The 24,843-nt window shown below is 53.3% G+C and overlaps 3 protein-coding genes across 3 annotated transcripts; 2 read left to right on the top strand and 1 right to left on the bottom strand.

Moving 5' to 3' along the window:
• Positions 1-249: 249 nt before the first annotated feature.
• On the top strand, positions 250-2,293 carry IUM83_11993 (peptidylprolyl isomerase; the record flags this gene model as incomplete). Its single annotated transcript, XM_067936588.1, has 6 exons — positions 250-390; positions 490-747; positions 833-966; positions 1,057-1,927; positions 2,014-2,049; positions 2,126-2,293. 6 exons carry the CDS (start codon positions 250-252, stop codon positions 2,291-2,293), a joined length of 1,608 nt encoding a protein of 535 aa, XP_067795063.1.
• A 301-nt stretch (positions 2,294-2,594) lies between these two features.
• On the top strand, positions 2,595-3,407 carry IUM83_11992 (phosphomutase PMU1; the record flags this gene model as incomplete). Its single annotated transcript, XM_067936587.1, has 1 exon — positions 2,595-3,407. The coding sequence occupies one exon, from the start codon at positions 2,595-2,597 to the stop codon at positions 3,405-3,407; it is 813 nt and encodes a 270-aa protein (XP_067795062.1).
• Positions 3,408-4,596: 1,189 nt separating this feature from the next.
• IUM83_11991 (Respiratory burst oxidase) lies at positions 4,597-6,633 on the bottom strand (the record flags this gene model as incomplete). Its single annotated transcript, XM_067936586.1, has 1 exon — positions 4,597-6,633. One exon carries the CDS (start codon positions 6,631-6,633, stop codon positions 4,597-4,599), a length of 2,037 nt encoding a protein of 678 aa, XP_067795065.1.
• Positions 6,634-24,843: the final 18,210 nt, after the last annotated feature.

The raw sequence follows: 24,843 nt of genomic DNA, 5'->3' as shown, positions 1-24,843 counted from the left end.
GGGCGTTTTGCTGTTAATTTTGCTAGACACTGACTAACTGTTAGAGGCGTGTTAGCTGACGAGTTAGTTGCACGAGATACACACATATGCAAGTTGCAAGTTAAATACAATATTGGTCTTATTGAAGTGCTTTATTCCGTCTTAGTAATATCCAGGACTTTTGTCGCATTTTTAATTTCTAAAATAGTCTCAGATTCTAAAACAGTCTCAAATTTCCCGCATTCTGACGTCCAGCGTCCAGCGCCGGCCATGTCGAGCATCTACATCACCGAGCCCAATACGGAGGGCAAGGTGCTGCTGCACACGAGCTTCGGGGACCTGGACGTGGAGCTGTGGCCGCAGCAGGCGCCCAAGGCCGTGCGCAGCTTCGTGCAGCTCTGCCTGGAGGGGGTACGTTAGACAAAATGTAAAATTGTCATATGTATGTTGTAACAAAAGCTGTTGTGCATCTTATATATTAATGCGAATATGATATGTCGCACATGACAGTACTATGACCAGACGATTTTCCACCGCATCATCGCCGGCTTCATGGTGCAGGGAGGGGACCCCACGGGCACGGGCAGCGGAGGCGAGAGCATCTACGGGGCTCCGTTCATCGACGAGTTCCACTCGCGCCTGCGCTTCAACCACCGCGGGCTGCTGGCCATGGCCAACGAGAACAAGCCCAACTCCAACCACTCGCAGTTTTTCTTCACGCTGGACGCCTGTGACTTCCTGGACAAGAAGCACACCATCTTCGGCAAGGTGAGGAATAGACTGAGAGGTGAAGTGGAGGGAAGTGAGTGAGTTGTTAGAACTTTTTTCTTAATTGTTTTTTTGTGTGTTTTAGGTGACTGGCAACACGATTTTCAATCTGCTGAGTGTTGGGGATTTGGAAACGGACGCGAACGACCGACCCACGAATCCACCCAAGCTGCTGAGCGCAGAGGTGCTCTGGAACCCGTTCGAGGATATTGTGCCGCGGTAAGTTGGTACCAGCGGTGGTGTGTGGTTGTTGTTGTTCGGGTACTAATGCGTGACTTTGCTTTTGTGTATTCTTCGTGGGGCCCATAGAGCTGTGAAATGCAAGGAGGCATCGACGACAGAAGACTCCCAGAAGAAGAAAAAACGCGAGAGAAAGGCGACGAAAGACTTGAAACTCCTTTCGTTTGGAGATGAAGAGGAGGCTTTCCAGGACGAGGTTGATGGAGGAGCTACGAAGTCCAAAAAGAAAAAGGCGAAGAAGATAATGAGTAGCCACGATCTGCTGGACGATCGCAAACTGAAGTCTGAGGTGGATGCTGAAGTGCTTCAGAGAGTCGCGGACACGAGCGACGAGGCTGCCAGCGAAGAGAAGAAAGAACGCTCGCGGGCAAGTTTGAAGGCTGCAGTTGCAGCTGCTTCAGCGGTGAGTAAGCACCTACAGGGGAATGAAAAACTGTCGGGCGAGAAGGTCGAAGGTTCTGCCAAGAGATCTGACTCGACAATCGTCGGTAGGCTCGACACAGAATCACAAGAGAAGAAGAAAGACAGGGAGGAGTACGTGAAGCTGCGGGAGGAGCTGCGGAAGGCAAAGAAAGCTGTGCCCCTGCTAATGGGCGAAGAAGCGAAGAAGCAGGAGAAAGACCGTGCCTTCCAAGACATGCTGACCCCGTTGCAACAACAGCGACAGAAGTATCTGCAACGGAAGAAGACCAGCAACCGTTCTGCACGAGAACAAGATACTCTCTCAAAGCTGAAGAAGTTCCAAGCGGCACTAATCGATGTGAACGTCAACCAGCGTGAGCCATCAAAGGCTAAAGAATCCAATGGCAGCCAGCAAGAGGATGCAGAGGCAGAAAGCTATCATGGTCAGATTCTGGAAGACGGTGACGACGATGGTGACGATACGAACGACGACAAGTCGTGGATGACAGCCAAGTTGAAATTCAAGAAGCACATCGATGTAAGTCTCCCGTGTAACTCGTGTCTCTCGGTACCACAAGGCTAACGATTTGGGCGTGTCTGCTTATCTTGCCTTTCGTGATACAGGATCAGTTTCGCGCTGGCAACGAGCTTTCAGCTGACGTAAGAAGTTTGCTTGCTCTGTAACGAGGTTGAGTATCTATTTAACATCGGCCCTCTCTCATTTGTTCTTCTGCAGGACTATCTAACCATCGACTCGCGCAACGAAAAAGACCAGCGATCACGGGGCGAGTCAAGAAAAACTGGAGAACGTGATCGTAGAGACCGATCTCGGGACAGCAGTCGCCACAGCCGTCATCGCGGCTACGATCGCCGAGACCGTCGTGACCATGACCGCCGACGATAACTACACTGCACTTGATGCCACTGGGATAAGCTAGTAGTTGTAGTGGCCTCAACAGGATTACCGTGCAGGCGAAGCTAATACAAGCATGCTGCCGCGAGTTGAGGTGTCATACATGATGCGTGGTGCCACCACTCATCAAGTATGACATGGCTCGTGCTCGATCAACACTGCGTGGCAACACCTTATTGGATCCCATCCAGCCAGTTCACTTGTTCACTTCCACGCGCTGCCACCGATCGTCGGCGTCGGTCCGACGCGCATAGTTCAAAAAGCCGCACCAAACCAAGCGTCTGCAAGCATCATGGCCGAATCGATGAGCAGTGACAGCGTCGCCAATGCTATCACAGCAGTTGACGGCTTTTTCACCATGAAGCCTCACACCGAGGAGTTGTCGATGTCGATGTTTAAGCAATTCAAGCTGACCCCATCGTCGTGGTCGGAGTTCCAGCGGAAGTTCGAGAAAGAGAGTAACCATGGCAGCAGAGATCTCAAGGTCGTGTTTTTCGTACGCCATGGTGAGGGCCTCCACAATGAAGCGATCAAGAACTTTGGGGCGGAACGCTGGCAAAAGGAGCTTGTATTCAGCGACGTCTACAGAGATGCAGAACTGACACCATTCGGCATCGAGGACGCGAAGAGCAAGGGACCACCCACCATCAACGCGGAGCTGGAGCGAGGGATGCCGCCTATCGAGCGTATCATTGTCTCGCCAATCTCACGGGCAATTCAGACAGCTCAAAATTTCTTCGGAGAGGGTCAAATTCCCAATGCGCCGTTCGTATGCATGGAGGGCTGTCGTGAGCACCTTGGGATGGATACATGCAACAATCGTCGTTCGCTGACGGAATTGAAACGCAAGTTCCCGGGCGTGGATTTCTCGCTCATCCAGGACGAGGAGGATGTGTTGTGGACAACCGAGCATCGTGAATCCGACGAAGAAATCCAGACGCGTGCGAAACAGTTTCTGCAAGAGCTATTCAACACGATCCCAGAGCACCACGTCGCTGTAGTAACGCACTTCGGTTTCATCCAAGCCGTGTGTGCTGTTACACTAGGTGTGAATGTCGAGGCGGACAAGTGCGAGGTGGTGCCTTTGGTGTTAGAGGCAATCTGAACTTGACCGGTGTGGTGGAAAAAAAAGAAGACAAAGCTTGCGATTGCCTACAGCTTTCTTCAACCTACAGCTCTTAAACAATGCTTCGAATAATGTGCAGTAAATGTCAGTTCGGAACATACCTCCTCGAAAACACTATCACCATTCTTCAAATCAAAATACATGCATAGGTGTTAGGATGACTAACGTGATAAACAGACTTGTTTGGAGTCCTATCAGCTTGCCAAATTGTCTTCCGCTTTAATTTCCTTCTTTTTGTTGAGTGAAATATCGCTGGAACTTCAGCACAACGGGAAGGTCGGGTGAAAGGCAGGATCGACGGCTTTGACGATTCCGCGAATTTTGGTGACATCCCCAGGTGCCTTCTTCGTCTTCGCCAGTACTTGTGCTGCCATTCTGTGGTTGACTCGTCGATCTTCTTTGCCCCTTATTTTTTTAGAGGGGGGGCATAGAAACTCTTGCTGAACTCAGCGCTATTTGAAAAACGGACCCCTTGTTCTGCGCCAAGCGCATTACTAGTCTTCACAAACCTCCCGACCAAGCGCGTTGTCCCGATTCAGTAGCTACCATGGCGACATTGGTGCTGACGAAGAGGATGACACCACAATGCAAGACAGACGCATGGATCATAAGATTGCGGACACTTGAGGGAAAGTTTGCGAATTGAAGAGTGAGGTTGATGTGCGGTTACCAGATATTACACTCTCACCAAAGCCTGTTTACATAGCTCAAAGCAATGTCGCAAACACAGCACTAGCATTAATATAATACTACTATAACGTTTCCTTGTTTACAGTAAACGTATTGGATACGATAAGGTGGAAACAACAGTAGGGGTCTCTCCAGCTTTACGTTGGTCACTTTTACCGTTCTGTAACTTTTCGTCAACATAAAATATCGATCTCTCGCTGGCATCACATCGCTTTCAACAGAAACGAATGCCCGTGGCCGCCGGGTACCCAGTGGACCCGGTCAGTTTATTTTGTAAATATTATAGTATACGCCTAGTAATTGTACAGAGTGGTTCACAAACTGTTTAACATAAAAATTCTAAACAGACCCACTTATCCAAAATTCTGCCGGAGATGTAGAGCGCTTGCTACGTGCTACTGTGTAGTTCGATTCACACGTATAATCTTTCTTCAACACATGCCACTACATCGAAGTTTGAGCGAGCGTGGGATACTACCTAGAAGTTTTCGCTATGGAAGACGAACTCCACATCTCGTGTACGCCTCACCTTCGTCTGATTCAAAATTGTGCACTGCTCATCGATGATGTTGCCCAGCGGCTTGGGACCGCAGAAGAACACGCCAATTTCCTCGCGCTCGCCATCTCCATCCTCGAGCGGCTCCAGCTGACGATGATTGAGCGCCACCTGAGTGAGTTCCGCGCTCCAGTCCGGTCGACCAAAGTGTGTCCGCTGCTTCGTATGCAGCCCGGAGATAATATCCTGGCCCTCGGTGTCGTGGATGAAATTCTGCAAAGCTTGTAAGGGGGCGATCACCGCCTCGCTCTTCACGGACGAGAAAAAGTTGTGGATTTCGAGGCGGTTGTCGGTGTCCATTTCACTCAGTTGGTTCATGGTGTTCGTGAACCACGTGAGCGACTTCTGCTCGCGAGTGACCCAGTAGAAGTAGATCTTGCGCAGCTGGAAGCTCGGCGGGAACCGGACGTGGCCGCACTGAGGGCATCGGTAGCTTTCCCACTGGTGCATGATGCTTCTGAGGATTGACGCGAACGGGGTCACGCCAATGCCCGCGCCAACCAAGACGACTTCGCGATAGCGAGAGTAGTCTTGTGCAGGCGCGCCGATGGGCCCATCAAGAAAGATTGTCGGGTACGGAGACGAAACAGGGCAGCCTTGGTCCTCAGCTTGCGATATCTCATACTCCTTGTGCAGTTGCTGCAGCTTGTCGTAGAGTGCCCGAGTCCAATCCCCCGATTTTTGAATATGGAGACTGATGAATTTGTCTTCTGGCGCCGACGAAATCGTGAACGGATGCCACTCGAATTTGGAGATTGCCGGTACATTGACGAAGACGTACATGCCCGGCAAGAAACGCTGTCGCTTACTGAAGGACTTGGGTTTCTTCATGAAGATCGCCACCGCCTCCTTCGAAAGCTGCACCTGAGCGATCTTGGTCTGTCCCCCGAACACTTGAGTCATCCGATAGCGCTTCTCGATGAGGTAAATGATGATCGGAGGCAGCACCCAGTAGTGCGCTTGAGGAGCAGCCACCCAGCGAGCGAAGCCGTGGAACGCCATCAAGACGAGGAACGGGACGAAGAGCATGTGCGAAACCCAAAACAGGTTAAACTTGCCGCGACGAACCTTTTCGAGGCACAACGGAGCAGCAATGGCGGCGCAAATGAGCATGGCCACGCCCGTCCAGATCGGCACTCGGAGCGCAAAGAGAAGTAGGTTCTCGTCGCGCACGAACATGAGGTGGTGATAGCGAGACTCCTCCCACACTGTGAGAGGCACTGTTCGAACGTAAATCACGATGGCCAGCCAAGCCACCGTGTGTCCGAGCGAGGCGATGAGCAAAACGACACCGCATATCTTGTGGAACTCGATGTGGTTGTCGATCGGTAGGTGGTTGACGACGACCGGGAGCGTGCGAAGGCCTGTCACGAAGTTCCGACACATGGGCAGCAGCACGAACATCGTGTTCACGAGGCAGATCTCGGCGAAGCCCTTGGCGATGCGTGGACAGTTCCCGACTGCAGGGTCGTAGGCGAACCGCGAGGCCTTCGCGATGAACACTGCGACCATCAGCAGGAAGTAGAGCGCCAACCAGAAAATCTCGGCATTGTATCTGCGGCAGAACTTCTTGATGCGGTACCAGCGTCCACCCTGCTCGTTGTTGTGCACGATCTCCTTCGGGCGCTGCGTCTCCGTCGCCATCATACTCAGTCGTTCGAGCGCCGTTTTGCTCTTGTCGTCATCGACTTCAATAACCACGGCTCCGAACGCACTTTTGAACTCGCTGTAGGTCATTTTATCGTGCTGGCGGCAGCGATCGAATACTTTATCGATAACAGCGTCGTAGTCAAAGGCCCCGAGAAACTCGACACCGTTGGCGGCAAAAGTGGCTTCGATGAACGCTCTCACGCCCACTTTCGATAGCACACCCCGATGCTCCACATCGAACATTTCAAACAGGAACCGACACTTCTCGTCGTCTTCGAGCGCGGATACTCGAACCGCGTCAACCATCATGGCAACCGATTCCCGAGGCAGAGGCATATACACCAGTGAAGATCTGGGCGGTTCATTATACTCGGCCCCGCAATGCTTGATAGTTATTTGAGAAGTATTGAATGATAGCGGTCGCACTTGGTAGCTATCGAAGCTTGTGTTGAAGTCAGCATTGCTGGACATCGAGGCCTTCCAGAGATGCTCCTTCAGCTCGTACAGGCTCGCTTTGTTTAGCTGGCGACTTGGTCGGGACGTCATCGATGTGGTTGAGATGGACGGGTGAAAACCTATGTTCACGGCGGAACTGCTGGGCAAGAAGCTTGTGTGAGTGTTGCCGACGCCACCTCGGGCCCGAGAATGTCCACGACGGGAATTACCAAGTGGTCTTTGCAACGGCCCTCTTCCTCTAGATCCGCCTAGCATTGCGACGAAAGAACTTCTTTTTGCTGGCATCTCGCTATAAGATAGCGGAAAGCGTGCATCGGGGACAATAATCTTGGGCGTGGGTAAAGCTGCAGGCAATTGCTGATCCTCGTGCGCGACGTGTCGGTGGGCTTGCGTGCACTCTATGGGCGTGCTCAGCACGGTGCTGGTCTCCAACATGGCAAAGTCCGCTTTGATGGACGATACCGGTGTGTTGCTTTTGTTGTTCGGCTCGACGTTCATCACCATCGTGCTGAGGTTCCGGGGCCCGATTAAATCGGCAAGTGAGCTCAAGGCGTCTCCCGACCTGCGAGCTGGTGGATGAATGAAAGTCAGTGATACGAACAGCAACCGAGCACCAGTCCGGGCGAAAGTATCCGCGGCTCCATCTGGGTCATACAGCGTGGCCATCGACGACCACGATGGCCCATCGTCGTGCAAACATCTTGACGTGCGTATGCGCTCAGCTACCGAGAGTGCAACGTTAGTCACGCTCATCACGCTGCGCTAGTCGTCAGCGTGCTTCCAACCAACGAAACAGGTCGAAGGACACTTTGTAGAGGACAGGACTACCTCGCGCACGACTGGCTGCAGTTGTTGCGGGCACGCGGCCGACCGGAAACCTGAAGGCGGCTTGCAATCCGACGTTCAAGGCAGCTACGAACGGCACAACGAGGGGGGCTCCGCTTTTCCTTCTGAGCATTATTTTCTAATTGGCAGTTCACCTGCAAGCTCTCACTTTGGTGCTTAGTGCGTGCCTCGGATGCCGTTATTTCGACCGCGGATTAAGTGTGCTTGCGAAATGACGACTTGAATGTGGGCACATGCTATTTATGACGATTGACGGGGCCCTCTATAGGGACTCCTCCCTCTGCACGATGCTAATGGCTGCGTAAGACGTCAGCATGTGCTCGTTCTGCGCTCGCTCAGCAATCCACCAGATTCCGTGCCAAACTGTAAACTGTGGGGTGTTTTCACTGGATGAAGATCATGATCGGTGTATTGAAGCGCTAACCACAACTAGCACACGCAATGTCAGCTTAGCCAGTCGTCGTCAAGTAATAGGATTCAATTGGTGCGGGTTAGCCACCCCCTGCGATTTACCGTCTCCATTGAAAGTTTTAGGAGGTAAAGAGCCGAAAATAGTCATACAGCTTTCCCTGCTGAACCATCAGCTATTATATCTACCGCGAACACAGATTGTCGGTGAAACGTAGGCCGTACTTGGCACTTTGTATGTAATCGTAGGAAATATCGCGGACAAATCGACAAAAATGTGAGTGATAGCACAAATGAACATATAGAAAATTGTATACACTCACAAAGGCGAACGAATGGCACGTGTTTCGTAGGCGACACATCCGACGCGCTAGGATTGGTAGAAAACAATTCACGCCGTCAAGTCGATCCCTATCGCATCATGAAGACCCGCAGTGCGACCAAGCAAGTTAAGGAGAACCTGTCTTCGAGCACACCTAGCTAGCCGCTGTCTACCTCTAAGCGCTGCTCGGCTCCGCCCACCACTGAGCCCAACTTGGCCTCGAGTGCCTCGAGCACCACCGAGTCCAGCGCGACCTCGAGAACGCCACCGAGTCCAGCTCGACCTCGAACGCCACCGAGCCCAGCTTGGCCTCGAACGTCATCATGGCCCCGGTCTCCATTGAGTCTGTCTCGCCTCGTACCCCACCGTCGAGCAGTCCATCTTCAGCACCTTCGACGCGCAACGGTGACGTGTTCCCTTCAGCCACTAGCTTGGTGGCGTCCCCCTCCCCCTCAATCGGCCAGCTCACCGTCGCCTTGGGCTGCTGCAAAAAATGGGAGTGAAACAAGAGAAGTCACTGTGCAAGATGTAAGGGATGCATGCGTGTCTTCCAAAACACAGCGCGCGTATCGAGGTAGCTTGGCGCTTATATCTCGACGGATTCGATCAACTGAAGGTGACGAGGCACCGATGTATTTTACAAGCCCTAGTCAGCTCGACCTCACATACTTTACGCCGAGTGATTTTGAGGCGTTCCTGTAGGAGAATCGCAAAAGTGTCAGTGTGGGGACGCTAAGTGGGGATCGCAGCGCAATAAAGGATCTCTATCGACGTCGAGAAATACCTCTTCCTGCAGCTTACGAGAAGGGAATGCCTACATTATTTTCTTCGGCTACGAAACTCGACTAGACATTACTCAAAAGCAGGCATAAAAAATATTTAGGGTAGGAATGGAGGACTTGCCTCTCCTAGCTTCGACTCGCAAGCGCAGAGTATCCGGGATATCCCTCGGAACTACGCTCCGCCTTCTAGGCGCTCGCAGAGCCTCCCATAATTGGACAAAATTCAGTGTATCTCCACCAATAATAAGAGAGACTTTGTTGCCCGCGAGAATTCCTACGTTTTTCCTAGATAAGTGAGTGTGCGGGATCTGCAAGTGCACAAGATTTGCCACAGCTGTTTGGTGAGATGTACTGAATTAGTGAGATCATTGCGGGAAATGGCTCTCTTCGTATCTAGCCCGTAACATTCTTCATTAGACCTCCAAATCAGAATTTGACAACTACGCGGTGAGCTGTGCAATCAGGGAAAACGAAGGTGCGACATTTTAGGGTATTCATCTCTCGGCCGAGAGCTGACCAAGGGATCGATATTGAAAGAGCTGAGAATATATGATCAGTCGTTCACTTGGTCGTCTCCTTCGTGCGTGCACGAATCGCGCGAATTCTCTCTGCTTTTCACTCAGTCGCTGCATGTCATTCTTCAAAATCCCATCTCGCCACCGATCATCATGGCTCGCTCCACTCCCAGCTCCCGATCCTCGCTTTCTTTAGCCCGCTCTGGCAGTCGTAGATAGTGATGTTTCCTGCGATCAGAGTACCGCGTACTAAGTTTTACCGTCACTTTCACTGCACGAAAATCACGATCTGCCCATTTAATCAGAATCCGATTGTCCAACTCGGAATCTTTCGTATTATGCTAGCCGTAGTGGAATAAATGGAGTAGCTGAGCTCGTGTCACCGTCACGGTGCTCTCGATCAGTAGCAGGCGGAAAAGGGAACAAAGGTTGTGCTTGGGCAACTAGGCCCTGCCGTGCAGGGTAGGCAGCTTCTGACCTCGAGGTCTATTAAAAAGCGGTACATTAGCGTCTATGCGCAGCCTGTGCAGATATTGTAACCTCGCAGTTTTTTTTGGTCCCACCTTTGCAGATTCAGCGGGGAAACCTGTACTACAGTCACCACGGTCACTTCCGACACGAAGGTATGCCTATAACCCATGTCTGTTTTATACGAAACAAAAATGTTATTATAGAGGTATTTGTGCGCGGGAAAATGGTAGGCTCCGGGTCCTGTTCATCTAGTGCTTGCATGTTCTGGCGCAGCACCTCCCGCCCTATTGAAATATGGGTGACGCTGGTGCATCGACGGGCTGGTCAGCGCTATGGGATCTTGTGTTGGGAATCGTGGCCTTTGGCACCGAAAAATCATGTGGCTACAGAAGGCTACAGAAGGCAACAGAAGGCTACAGAAGGCTGCAGAGAGTCGCTGCCAGCAGTATCTGTAAGTAGGATAGGCAAGAGAGATCGAGACTGAGCCTCAGTCTCGATTCTGCCCAGTATATAATAAGTGTCGTTTAGTGCCGTGATTCCGGTTGTTACTGCTGTCTCGTGCTGAGCTTGAACGCTCACTAGCTTGATCTCACATTTCAACAGGGTTATGAGCCCAAACTTACTGTGTTAGACTTGCTACGTGTGCTAACAAGGAGCTATGCATGAGTGGAAACAGTGGGAACATCGAGCTAAGCTCGAAAGGCGTTCCTATCAACTGGAATAGAGAAAACTGGGAATACTATAAGGCGCTGATGGTTAGCTGTTTTGAGGAGAAGGACCTCGAATTGATTGCCTCCTGGGAGAAGGCTCTGAAGGAGGATGCTGACGACAAGGCGCGCCTGGAGTAGAAGCAGAAGCAAGCACAGATCAAACGATTGGTGCTGGGCTCTGTGTCGCCGGCCTTGGCGCAAAGGGTGATGAAGAAGAAGGCGGGTACAGATATGTGGAAGGAGTTGCTGGAATATTACGAGGCTCCCAGTAACCAAGTGCTGGCTGTGCACAAGCAGCGGCAGCTTCTGCACAAGCTATGGCACACCCGTGCAGGCAAAGGCGAAGATATGATGTTGCATATCGGTAAGATAATGGATATTAGGGATCAGCTCACGGTGCTGAAGTATCCCGTTCACGACGTCGACATGGTTGACGCTTTGCTGAATAGTTTGCCCCAGAATGACAAGTACCAGCAATTGGCACAAATGGTGCGCTTTGGTATTGGAGGTCAGTCAATGTAGTGGGTATAACTTGACTCACAACTTTAGCTTACGCGTTGCGCAACGTGTATGAGGAAGCGTAAGTACTTAGTAATTACTTAGGTTAATGATATTTGAATACACAAATATAAGTTGAGTAAGAAAGGATTCCAAGTGACTTAGATTAGGTAAAATGAGAACTGTATTGCTTGTAAATTGATCTTCCTCTAAAATCTGCTAAAAACTGTTTATCATCTATGAAAGGGTTGACAGCGGCTGGCTGTCAGAGCCCCGTCAATATGCACGTCTCTAATTGGTAGAAAGATGCTGCTTTCTACCAATAGGATCTTTGGGTAGGTGTGGACCACTAATGTGTGGTGGCCCACTTCAATGTATCCATTGGTGTGCCTTACACCAAGGTGAGGAAGTATCTAAAAACCTTTAACAGATATTTATCTGTTAAACCATAAGTGACAAATGTCGTGCACAAGTGACAGTTGTCGTGCACAAGTGACAGTTGTCGTGCACAAGTGACAGTTGTCGTGCACAAGTGACTGTTGTCACTTGTGTGTGTAACCCCGTTACACCATCCCCCCGTTAAGCTCAGATGTGTCGGTCTCGACACGTCAATTAATATTGACTGCTTGTCAATTGTTTGTGTTGAGGATGTCTGTACTCATCCGCAATGAGTACGACCAAGCTGAAGACTGCCATTGCAACAGAGGGTGAGCTCTCTGTTGCTGAGTACCATGCGCGGTAGGGCGAGGTTCGCCACTACCACGGGAACAGACAACACAGTGTCTGTGTACGATTCTTCGACGTCGACCGCGCCTGTGCGTCGACATCTCTAAGCGAATTTCTGTTGCTTACCGTGATCGGGTAAGCAAGCGCCAAAGCACTTCGAGTCATTCTCGAAGTGAGGCAAGTATTAACAACTCCACGCTGTTGCGGTGGAGGCTGGTGTCCGTGCGTCGTGCGCACTGTCCGTCCAGGAGGCGGTGCGTATTAGCAACCGCGACCACAACAGGTATACTATATGTATACCTGAAAGTTTCATGGTCTCCGTGCTAATTATCTAGCACGCGAGTCGTCAGGCGTTGCAGATTACTACAGCGCTCACACTATCATTTGCTGGTAGTGCGTGTTGGGTTTCGTATTCCTTCACCATGTCCGGAACGTCTTCCATCAGGACGTTACGTGGTTCCCACGTGTCGTGTTGGAGAGGGAAACCTCTCCAGCGAATCCGGACCTCGGATTGTTTTCCTATGATCAACAATTCGCTGGGCGATCCAGCGAATTTCTCCGCGTGCGTCTCGCAGCGGTGGCGGAGGTGGTGGAAACACGCCCCGATGGTCAACGCCGTGTTGACCTTCATCTCGTGTTGCTCCACGACCAGGTGACGGTTGTGGAGTACCTTCAGAGCGTGGCGGTTGCCGCTCTGTACCATCGTGTCCCGGCTGTGGCGGTCTCCCAGACCGCCTTGAACGTGTCGGTCGGGCTGTAGGCCCGACTGTATTAACTGCTCCAGCGCGACTACGCGCTGGAGAGGAGGGTTTCCCCTGCCGAGTCTGTCTCTTCGGGTCAGACGAGCCACTTGGCTCGTGCTGGAGATATGGCTTTAACCGCCCGACATAAAATGTCGGGTGGAGCCGCATGCTCGACGGTATGTCTAGCGTGTATGCGTTGCCGTGGCGTGCCATCACCGTGAATGGCCCGATGAAGCGCGGAACAAGCGTACTTGCTCCGAAATCCGAACTGCATGTTTAGGCAGGTTTTGAGTAGATAACAAAACCAATGAATCCACTTTGAATTCATTTGTGTTGCCCCTGCCAATATTATCGGCGTTCAGCTTCTGTTTATCCACAGAAGCTGCAATCGTGTCCTGGACAAACCGAATTACGGCTTGTCTTTTATTGATGAAGTCAATCGCATCCCAGCTGAATTCGTTCAGCTCGCTCTCCGCAAGAAGCCCGGCCTCTGCGTGGTTCTTCGCGGTGTCTGCGCCCTGCGCAGACCCGTGGTCCTTGTTTCTTGTGGAGTCTGTGCTCTGCACAGACTCGTTTTCCTTGTTCTGGGGGTCAGCGCAGGGCGCTGACCCTTGGTTCTTCCTGCCAAAGTCTGCGCCCCGCGCACACCTGATTGTCTTGTTCCTTGTTGTCGCGGCTGACACTGTGCAGGTGTCAGCGGCTTTTTGCGACTGCTGTGTTGCAGTCGTAGATCCTCCCCCACTTAAAGTGGGAGCCACCACTCCGAGTAAACTCGGCAGACGGGGATGTCGCATGGCATCCATATAAAACGGTGTATGCCCGGTCGCGGCATGCACCGAGTTGTTGATGGCGAATTCCGCCATCGACAAACACTCGCTCCAGTATTGGAACGAGTGAGCGTAACTCTTCAGAATGTCGACGAGCATGCGGTTCACGCGCTCGGTATGGCCGTCCGTCTGCAGATTGTCCGCAGTCGACATTGAAAGATGGCTCCCAAGAAGTGTAAACACTTCTTGCCACAGGTTCGCAGTGAAGCGTGGGGATCGGTCCGACACAATATCTGTAACGGGGTTACACGTACAAGTGGCTGCAAGCCACTTGTGAATTTAACAGATAGGTTATTTGTTAAAAGTTTTGGATACTTCCTCACCTTGGTGTAAGACACACCAATGGATACATTGAAGCGGACCACCACAATGAGTGGTCCACACCTACCCAAAGATCCTATTGGTAGAAAGCAGCATCTTTCTACCAATCAGAGTCATGCATATTAGCGGGGCTCTGACAGCCAGCCGCTGTCAACCCTTTCATAGATGATAAACAGTTTTTAGCAGATTTAGGAGGAAGATCAGTTTACAAACAATACAGTTCTCATTTTACCTAATCTAAGTCAGTTGGAATCCTATCTTACTTAACTTATATCTGTGTATTCAAATATCATTAACCTAAGTAAGTACTAAGTACTTACGCTTCCTCATACACGTTGCGCAACGCGTAAGCTAAAGTTGTGAGTCAAGTTATACCCACTACACCTGGTAGCACTTTGTAGTCCGTCCAACGACCGACTGCTTGACGTTCGTACGCGGTGTGCGAACGCGGAGCCGAGAACCACATGAGCACGGAGGTGCCCATGGAGAGCTCCAACACGCCTGCAACGCATGTTGCACGCACTGACTGCCCCCACCTGTCTGACCCAGAGTGAGAAGCCCTCCAACGACTGTCAACTGTCATTGGAGAAGCGGCGATAGCTACAATGCTGCGTACGCTATCGCCGACGGAGCAACATGGTGTTGCTCTGGGGTTCATCATGAAGGAGCAGCGTGACGCTGCTTCCTCAGTGACGACGTCGTCAGGGACGACACCGCGTGCTCAACCATTACAGTTGAGCGTAAGCAATTACGTTGGAAGAGAGGGCGAGCCTCTCCTCCGATGGCTTGTCGAGCTCGACGCAGCCATAGCGGCTCGACGCATCGTCGACCCGTTGTCAAAGGTTGCGTTCGCCATGTCCTGCCTTGGCGGATGCGCTAGGGGTTGGGCGTATGGACGCCGACTCTCCGATCCTACGTGCTTCAGCACGTACGAAGTGTTCAAAGAGGAGCTCAAACAAGCGTTTGAGCCCCCGCAAAACGAGTTCCGGTCGAGGGCGGAGTTCCTCGACCTTCAACAGGGTAAGCATGACGTCCATGCTTACGCGCAGCGCGCACGATATTTGGTATCAAATATCGTGACTAACCCGATAGACGAGGCGACCAAGGTCGTCACGTTCATGAAGGGGCTTAGAGATGGGCCTGTGAAGACCTATCTCTTCCGAGAGTACCCGAGTACTCTCGAAGCTGCGATTACTCTTGCCATGCAAGAAGAGTTTAGCCTGCGGCAGGCTAAACTGCATGTGAACGTGCCGAGGCCGCAACCGCGCCCGGTAGCGAGGCCGGACCAATTGACCTCTCGAACGCAACAACTGCGGGTTACCAGCAGCAGGGAGGTAACGTGCGATGCTTCCGTTGCGGAAGGATCGGTCACTTTGCACGGGAGTGTACAGCTCCCATGCCCCCTGGAGGTGGCCGTCGTGGCGATGCTAGGCATCGCCGCGGACCAACAAAAACCGCGAACATCCAGTAGGCGCGGGGCGCCCTACTGGTAATGCAGTCGCGCGTGCCGACATCGGGCACGCGACACTGAGGACTGCAGCCCCCAGTGAGACCAGCTCTCACTGCAAGAAACAAGATCACAGGCCGAACCTAGTCATCTTGAAGGTTTACTCGAAGAGAGCGAGTGACTCTCTTCGAGCTTTGGTAGATTCACGCGCGTCGAACAACTTTGTTCAACTACGAAGCCTGTCGAGACTTGACTTCGAGGAAGTAAATGTACCTCGAAGTCTTCTGGAGGTACGACTGGCAACAGGTGCCATCGTGAAGACCGAGAAGCGCGTCGTGAACGTGCGCTTCTCGTACAAACAACGAGTGTTTGTCGAACACTTTATCGTCCTGGACCTGGACGATAAGTTCGACGTAGTAATGGGCATGCCGTGGCTTGCACGGCATGATCCGGTAATAGACTGGAAGAAGCGCACGCTCGTGCGCTTCGGACGCGACAGCGGAACAGAGAGCGGTGGCCCTGTTACCGCAGCACACGCACCAACAGGTGCGCGCGGCTCACCAGTCGAGACAGCGCTTAATGCTGCTGCCCAAGGAGTGCGCGAGGGCGCGCACAAGTAAGACCCGCGTCGGCAATGCTGCCGACGTCGGAAGAAAAAGATGTGTTGGTTCCGGGAACCAACACCCGCGTTCAAGCGTGTAAGGGACAGTCCCTGACCCGAAGAGGTCAGGTCGACAACGGCGCGTCGGCTCCGGGAGCCGACGCACCCTCGGTCATGAGGGGCTCCGCCAATGAATGGCGTCGAGGTGACGAAGGCGTGTCAACTCCGGGAGTTGACGCTGCAAACAGTGCGGACGGTTGCAAACGTACCGCACTGACGCAATTTGACTGCTGTCGTGCAGCCGGGCTGCACGACGAAGCGCCATGCGATCAAGCCGGGCTTGATATCGCGCGCCCGCAGACAGGGTCTGCCGGCGAACAACTGTCCACGGCCGGGCCTGGACCAGAAGAACAACTGTGCGGAGCCGGGCTCCGCACAACAAAAAGACGGCGCAAGCGGAAAACGCTGCGCACATCTCGGTCCGGGACCGAGACGCAACAAGAACAGTCTGCCGGGCAGACTGGGGCGGTGACGCCGGACGTCGAGACGCTAAGCGTCTTGATGCGCACCGATACTGGATTCCAGTATCGCGAAATGGGACTCGCTAATCCTCCGACGACGGTGTCGGAGTTGACTTCGCTTCCAGCCATGAGCTGGAAGCGCTTCACGCGCGACTTGCACGATGGACGCATCGAGCAGGTCTGCGTTCTTTCGGACAGCGAAAGAACGGAGAGCGAGAACGAAGAGCTGAGGCAGCTCTTCATGGGAAGTACCACTGAGAGTGAAGACACTCTCAGTGCGAAGACGAAGCGAGAGCGCTTCGAGGAACAAGGTTGGGACTCGCTGAAGTCGAGTCCCTATTACGAATTGTTGAGGGAGTACAAAGACGTACTCCCGGAAGAGATTCCTGTGGAGCTTCCGCAGGATAAGGGCATTCAGCACGAGATTGATCTCGTGCCGGGCACGAAGTACTGTGTCACGCGGCAGTGGCCACTGCCGCGAGAGCAAGTAAAAGCAATCGACGACTTCTTTGAAAGTCGTCGCAAAGCAGGACAAGTGCGGGAATCAAAGTCCCCGCACAGTGCTCCGACGTTCTGTGTCAAAAAGCCACAGGGCGGATGGCGCATCGTTCATGCCTACAACAAGCTGAACGATGCGACGGTACCGGCGCATACGCCGATACCGCGAAAAGATGTTATCATCGATTCGATGGCCGGGAGCACCGTCTACAGTGCTCTCGACTTGCGAGATGGATTTTATCAAATCCTAATGCGTGAGAGCGATATCCCTCTCACGGCAGTGAGCACGCCAAGCGGCATGCTCTGGGAATGGCTGGTAATGCCACAGGGGCTTAAGAATGCCCCTGTGACCTTCAACAGGTGCGTGACGCACTTGTTGCGCTCGGTGCGCGATTTCGCACCGAGCTACTTCGACGATGTGTTCATCCACAGCCGGGCTGTGGACGGGAAGACCGACGTAGAGATGCACAGGGTGCATCTCCGGAAGCTACTTGAGCTTATGCGAAAGCATAAGCTCTACGCGAACCTGAAGAAGTGTATCTTCGGGGCGAGCGAGACACCCGTCCTCGGGTGTCTCGTAGGAACGAATGGTGTTCGCCCTGACCCGGAAAAGGTCAGAGTGATAAATGAATGGCCAACGCCTTCAAGTGTCAAGGAACTGAGGCAGTTCCTTGGCTTGGCCACGTACTTGTGCAAGTACGTGGGGGATTATGCGGGCAAGATCCGCCCGCTGTCACAACTTCTTAAGAAAGAAGCTGTGTTGAATTGGACACCCGATTGCCAAAAGGCATTCGAAGCAGTCAAGCGGGGCTTGACTGAGGCGCCGATCTTGGCAGTGGCTGACCAAGATCGCCCATTTCACGTAGTGTGTGACCGATTTCGCGATCGGATGCGCATTGATGCAGCACGATCACGAGGGCCGTGATCGTGTCGTCTACTACCAATCGCGTCAGCTGAAGCCAGCTGAGCGCAACTATCCGGTACATGACAAGGAACTCCTTGCCATGAAGTACGCACTCGCAAAGTTCCGAGTGTATTTGCTTGGGAGTAGACCATTTGTGGTCTACACCGACCATGCATCACTGCGCACCGCAATGAAGTCGCCACACATATCACAAAGAATGGCGAGATGGCTCTCATTCTTTACGGAGTATAACTTCCGGGTCGAATACAAACCCGGAAGATTGAATGTAGTGGCCGACGCGTTATCACGTTGGCCGGACTATGCAGAAGCTGTTGACGTCAATGCCATTGACGTCATGCGATCGAGCAAACCCACATCATCTCTGTTAGATGATGTGAAGGCCGCGTACGCGCACGACGCGGACGCGAAGCTCTTGCTGGCCTATGGCACAGCGCCTTTTGACAAGTCCCGTCAGAAGTTGCCCAAGCACCTTCGAGCGCGTGCACACCGATATCGGGTGCACGACGGATTACGGCTTTACAATGCAGTCGACGACAACGCGGACCGCGTTGTCGTGTCGAATGACCATGACCTGCGACTCAGGATCATGTACGAGTATCATGATGCCCCGACCGCGGGACATCTCGGACGTGAGAAGACATACGTCCTTCTCACGCGCGACTTCTACTGGCACCACCAGTACAAGTGGGTGCGCAAGTACATCCGTGCTTGCGAGGTGTGCCAACGCTTAAAGCCTGCGCCATTCGCGCAGGCTCCATTGCAATCACTACCGACTCCGTCGGAGTGTTGGAAGTCGACTTCATCTTTGGTCTTCCCCCGGACAGCGGTGGGAATACCGGTGTTGTGGTCTTCGTCGACCGCTTCAGCAAGATGGTACATCTTGCTGTGGTGCCGGCAGAAGTGACCGTGAAGCAGACGGCCCGTCTGTTCGTCGACATGGTGTTCAAACATCATGGAATGCCGACCGACATCGTGTCGGACAGAGACCCGCGCTTCACAGCGCACCTGTGGCAAGAAGTGTTTACACTTCTTGGGAGCCAACTTTCAATGTCGACTGCGGATCATCCGCAGACGGACGGTCAAACCGAGCGCGTGAATCGCGTGCTCGTCGACATTTTGAAGAGCTACGCTCACTCGTTCCAATACTGGAGCGAGTGCTTATCGATGGCAGAGTTTGCCATCAATAACTCAGTGCATGCCTCGACAGGGCATACACCGTTCTACGTGAATGCCATGCGACATCCACGTCTACCGAGTTTACTCGGAGTGATGGCTCCCACTTTAAGTAGGGGAGGATCTACGACTGCAATACAGCAGCCGCAGAAAACCGCTGACACTTGCACAGTGTCAGCTGCAACAATGGACAAACCACATGAGTCTGCGCAGGGCGCAGACTCCCCCAACAACAAGGCCAACGACCAGGGTCTGCGCAGGGCGCAGACACCACAAAGAACCACGCATAGGCCGGGCCTCTAGCGGAGAGCGAGCTGAATGACTTCAGCTCGGATGCGATTGACTTGATCAATAAAAGACAAGCCGTAATTCGGTTTGTCCAGGACACGATTGCAGCTTCTGTGGATAGACAGAAGCTGAACGCCAATAATATTGGCAGGGGCAACACAAATGAATTCAAAGTGGATTCATTGGTTTTGTTATCTACTCAAAACCTGCCTAAACATGCAGTTCGGATTTCGGAGCAAGCAAGCCTGCTCCGCGCTTCATCGGGCCGTTCACTGTGTTGGCACGGCACGGCAACGCATACACGCTAGACATACCGTCTAGCATGCGCCTCCATCCGACCTTTTACGTCGGACGGCTGAAGCCATACCGGCAGCACGAGCCATCTAGCTCGGCAGGAGCCGAGGCAGAAGCGGAGGACTTGGCCTCGGCGACGAGCAGCCTCTCCTCCAGCGCGCGAACGCGCTGGAGCAACCCCTTCATCTGGGTCCCCAGCTCGACCTGGATATTCGAGGCGGTCTGCGAGACCACCGCAACTTGGGCCTTCTGCTTCGCCAGCTCCTGCTTCAGGGCGGCGAACTCAGCGCCCTGCAGACGCTCCACGGTGGTCACGCGGTCGTGGAGAGGCGCATACTGATAAGCCCGGGGCTGATCATACCCGGGGCGTGTTCCCACCCCCGCCACCGCCGATCCGTGACGCCCGCGGCTCAACCCGCTGGATTGTTGAGCGGATTGTTGACCATAGTGTCCCGAAAACGAACCCTCAAGGGGCTCGTTTTCGTATTCGTTGGAGAGGATTTCCTCCCCATCGAGATACATGGGAGCCGCGGAACGTCTTGCTGGAGGACGTTCCGGAAATGGTGAGGGCGTACGAGGAGCAGTACGCGCTGGCGCAGCGGAAGTAACACGAGCGCTGCGATCATCGCCAGCGCCCGAACCCTCACGTGCTAAGAATTTAGCACGGAGCTCTTTGAGACTCTCGGGCACACGGAACGACGTGTACCCGTTCAGGTCGCGGTTGCTCAAGCGGACCGCGCCTGGAAAGCACTTCGTGCACTGAAAGCCCTCGGGCACAGCGCACGGCGCATTTGCCTCCTCAGCAGCAACATGAAGTTGCTCCAGCTTTCCACGCTTCGAGTACGTCTCGAAGCGATCACGCGCTTGCTTAATCCGATCACGGTAAGCACTCGGCCTCTTGTTGAAGTTTTCAACAAAGGCGTTCCAACTTTGACAAAGTGCCTGCCATTCGGGCACTTTGCTGCGAGAAGAGGTCTTCTTGCTTTGAAACCATCGGAGCTCATGAAAGAGTCCGATGTAGTAATCGCGCCTTTGATGCGTTTCCGCATCAAAGTGCAGCTCGGCAGCCACAGCGTCATCTTTGATGGCGCTGCATACGTACAGCGGCACCTCATTCGGAGGTACCGAGTTCCCATACCGGTCCGTGATCTCGGACGCGGACGGCATCCATGGATCGCGCGCTGCAGGCGCAGCGCGCGGAGAGCCTTGAGCTTTGACATCACACGCTGCAGCAGCAGCGCGCGGAGTACTGAGAGCCCCAGCAGAAGCGAGTGGGGTATCGCTCTCAGTACGCGAACGCTTCGAACTCGAAGCGTCCGATTCGTCCCCTTCACACGGGCGAACGTTCTTGGCGTGAGGGTCGAGCGATTCGCTCGACACTGAGTCTTTACGCTTTGAGGGCGAGTCCTCCTCGCCCTCCATATCTTCATCGTCGTCGTCGAAGTCGACGACGTCGCCGTACTTCGCCTTCTGGCGTTCGAAGTAGTCGTCGATGGAGAGATGACTCCCCACCGACTTTGAAGTCTTCTTATCTTGAGGCGCGCTCATCGTTGAATGAGCGCGGATTTCTTCTCCAAACGCGGAGAATTGACGGATGGTCAATTCCGAAGATTGACGTGTGGAGACCCCGCGCGTCTAACCTTAAGGGGGGGATGGTGTAACGGGGTTACACGCACAAGTGGCTACAAGCCACTTGTGAATTTAACAGATAGGTTATCTGTTAAAAGTTTTGGATGCTTCCTCACCTTGGTGTAAGACACACCAATGGATGCATTGAAGTGGACCACCACAATGAGTGGTCCACACATACCCAAAGATCCTATCGATAGAAAGCAGCATCTTTCTACCAATCAGAGTCATGCATATTAGCGGGGCTCTGACAGCCAGCCGCTGCCAACCCTTTCATAGATGATAAACAGTTTTTAGCAGATTTAGGAGGAAGATCAATTTACAAACAATACAGTTCTCATTTTACCTAATCTAAGTCACTTGGAATCCTTTTCTTACTTAACTTATATTTGTGTATTCAAATATCATTAACCTAAGTAATTACTAAGTACTTACGCTTCCTCATACACGTTGCGCAACGTGTAAGCTAAAGTAGTGAGTCAAGTTAGACCCACTACAATGTCGGTCGGCATGCCATGGTGTTTGAACACCATGTCGACGAACAGACGGGCCGTCTGCTTCGCAGTCACTTCTGCCGGCACCACAGCAAGATGTACCATCTTGCTGAAGCGGTCGACGAAGACCACAACACCGGTATTCCCACCGCTGTCCGGGGGAAGACCAAAGATGAAGTCGACTTCCAACACTCCGACGGAGTCGGTAGTGATTGCAATGGAGCCTGCGCGAATGGCGCAGGCTTTAAGCGTTGGCACACCTCGCAAGCACGGATGTACTTGCGCACCCACTTGTACTGGTGGTGCCAGTAGAAGTCGCGCGTGAGAAGGACGTATGTCTTCTCACGTCCGAGATGTCCCGCGGTCGGGGCATCATGATACTCGTACATGATCCTGAGTCGCAGGTCATGGTCATTCGACACGACAACGCGGTCCGCGTTGTCGTCGACTGCATTGTAAAGCCGTAATCCGTCGTGCACCCGATATCGGTGTGCACGCGCTCGAAGGTGCTTGGGCAACTTCTGACGGGACTTGTCAAAGGCGCTGTGCCATAGGCCAGCAAGAGCTTCGCGTCCGCGTCGTGCGCGTACGCGGCCTTCACATCATCTAACAGAGATGATGTGGGTTTGCTCGATCGCATGACGTCAATGGCATTGACGTCAACAGCTTCTGCATAGTCCGGCCAACGTGATAACGCGTCGGCCACTACATTCAATCTTCCGGGTTTGTATTCGACCCGGAAGTTATACTCCGTAAAGAATGAGAGCCATCTCGCCATTCTTTGTGATATGTGTGGCGACTTCATTGCGGTGCGCAGTGATGCATGGTCGGTGTAGACCACAAATGGTCTACTCCCAAGCAAATACACTCGGAACTTTGCGAGTGCGTACTTCATGGCAAGGAGTTCCTTGTCATGTACCGGATAGTTGCGCTCAGCTGGCTTCAGCTGACGCGATTGGTAGTAGACGACACGATCACGGCCCTCGTGATCGTGCTGCATCAATGCGCATCCGATCGCGAAATCGGTCACACACTACGTGAAATGGGCGATCTTGGTCAGCCACTGCCAAGATCGGCGCCTCAGTCAAGCCCCGCTTGACTGCTTCGAATGCCTTTTGGCAATCGGGTGTCCAATTCAACACAGCTTCTTTCTTAAGAAGTTGTGACAGCGGGCGGATCTTGCCCGCATAATCCCCCACGTACTTGCACAAGTACGTGGCCAAGCCAAGGAACTGCCTCAGTTCCTTGACACTTGAAGGCGTTGGCCATTCATTTATCACTCTGACCTTTTCCGGGTCAGGGCGAACACCATTCGTTCCTACGAGACACCCGAGGACGGGTGTCTCGCTCGCCCCGAAGATACACTTCTTCAGGTTCGCGTAGAGCTTATGCTTTCGCATAAGCTCAAGTAGCTTCCGGAGATGCACCCTGTGCATCTCTACGTCGGGTCTTCCCGTCCACAGCCCGGCTGTGGATGAACACATCGTCGAAGTAGCTCGGTGCGAAATCGCGCACCGAGCGCAACAAGTGCGTCACGCACCTGTTGAAGGTCACAGGGGCATTCTTAAGCCCCTGTGGCATTACCAGCCATTCCCAGAGCATGCCGCTTGGCGTGCTCACTGCCGTGAGAGGGATATCGCTCTCACGCATTAGGATTTGATAAAATCCATCTCGCAAGTCGAGAGCACTGTAGACGGTGCTCCCGGCCATCGAATCGATGATAACATCTTTTCGCGGTATCGGCGTATGCGCCGGTACCGTCGCATCGTTCAGCTTGTTGTAGGCATGAACGATGCGCCATCCGCCCTGTGGCTTTTTGACACAGAACGTCGGAGCACTGTGCGGGGACTTTGATTCCCGCACTTGTCCTGCTTTGCGACGACTTTCAAAGAAGTCGTCGATTGCTTTTACTTTGCTCTCGCGGCAGTGGCCACTGCCGCGTGACACAGTACTTCGTGCCCGGCACGAGATCAATCTCGTGCTGAATGCCCTTATCCTGCGGAAGCTCCGCAGGAATCTCTTCCGGGAGTACGTCTTTGTACTCCCTCAACAATTCGTAATAGGGACTCGACTTCAGCGAGTCCCAACCTTGTTCCTCGAAGCGCTCTCGCTTCGTCTTCGCACTGAGAGTGTCTTCACTCTCAGTGGTACTTCCCATGAAGAGCTGCCTCAGCTCTTCGTTCTCGCTCTCCGTTCTTTCGCTGTCCGAAAGAACGCAGACCTGCTCGATGCGTCCATCGTGCAAGTCGCGCGTGAAGCGCTTCCAGCTCATGGCTGGAAGCGAAGTCAACTCCGACACCGTCGTCGGAGGATTAGCGAGTCCCATTTCGCGATACTGGAATCCAGTATCGGTGCGCATCAAGACGCTTAGCGTCTCGACGTCCGGCGTCACCGCCCCAGTCTGCCCGGCAGACTGTTCTTGTTGCGTCTCGGTCCCGGACCGAGATGTGCGCAGCGTTTTCCGCTTGCGCCGTCTTTTTGTTGTGCGGAGCCCGGCTCCGCACAGTTGTTCTTCTGGTCCAGGCCCGGCCGTGGACAGTTGTTCGCCGGCAGACCCTGTCTGCGGGCGCGCGATATCAAGCCCGGCTTGATCGCATGAGCGCTTCGTCGTGCAGCCCGGCTGCACGACAGCAGTCAATTGCGTCAGTGCGGTACGTTTGCAACCGTCCGCACTGTTTGCAGCGTCAACTCCCGGAGTTGACACGCCTTCGTCACCTCGACGCCATTCATTGGCGGAGCCCCTCATGACCGAGGGTGCGTCGGCTCCCGGAGCCGACGCGCCGTTGTCGACCTGACCTCTTCGGGTCAGGGACTGTCCCTTACACGCTTGAACGCGGGTGTTGGTTCCCGGAACCAACACATCTTTTTCTTCCGACGTCGGCAGCATTGCCGACGCGGGTCTTACTTGTGCGCGCCCTCGCGCACTCCTTGGGCAGCAGCATTAAGCGCTGTCTCGATTGGTGAGCCGCGCGCACCTGTTGGTGCGTGTGCTGCGGTAACAGGGCCACCGCTCTCTGTTCCGCT

Source organism: Phytophthora cinnamomi, assembly GCF_018691715.1.
Source record: "Phytophthora cinnamomi strain GKB4 chromosome Unknown Contig22, whole genome shotgun sequence".
Lineage (NCBI taxonomy): Eukaryota > Oomycota > Peronosporomycetes > Peronosporales > Peronosporaceae > Phytophthora > Phytophthora cinnamomi.
This window is presented reverse-complemented; position numbering and strand designations above follow the sequence as displayed.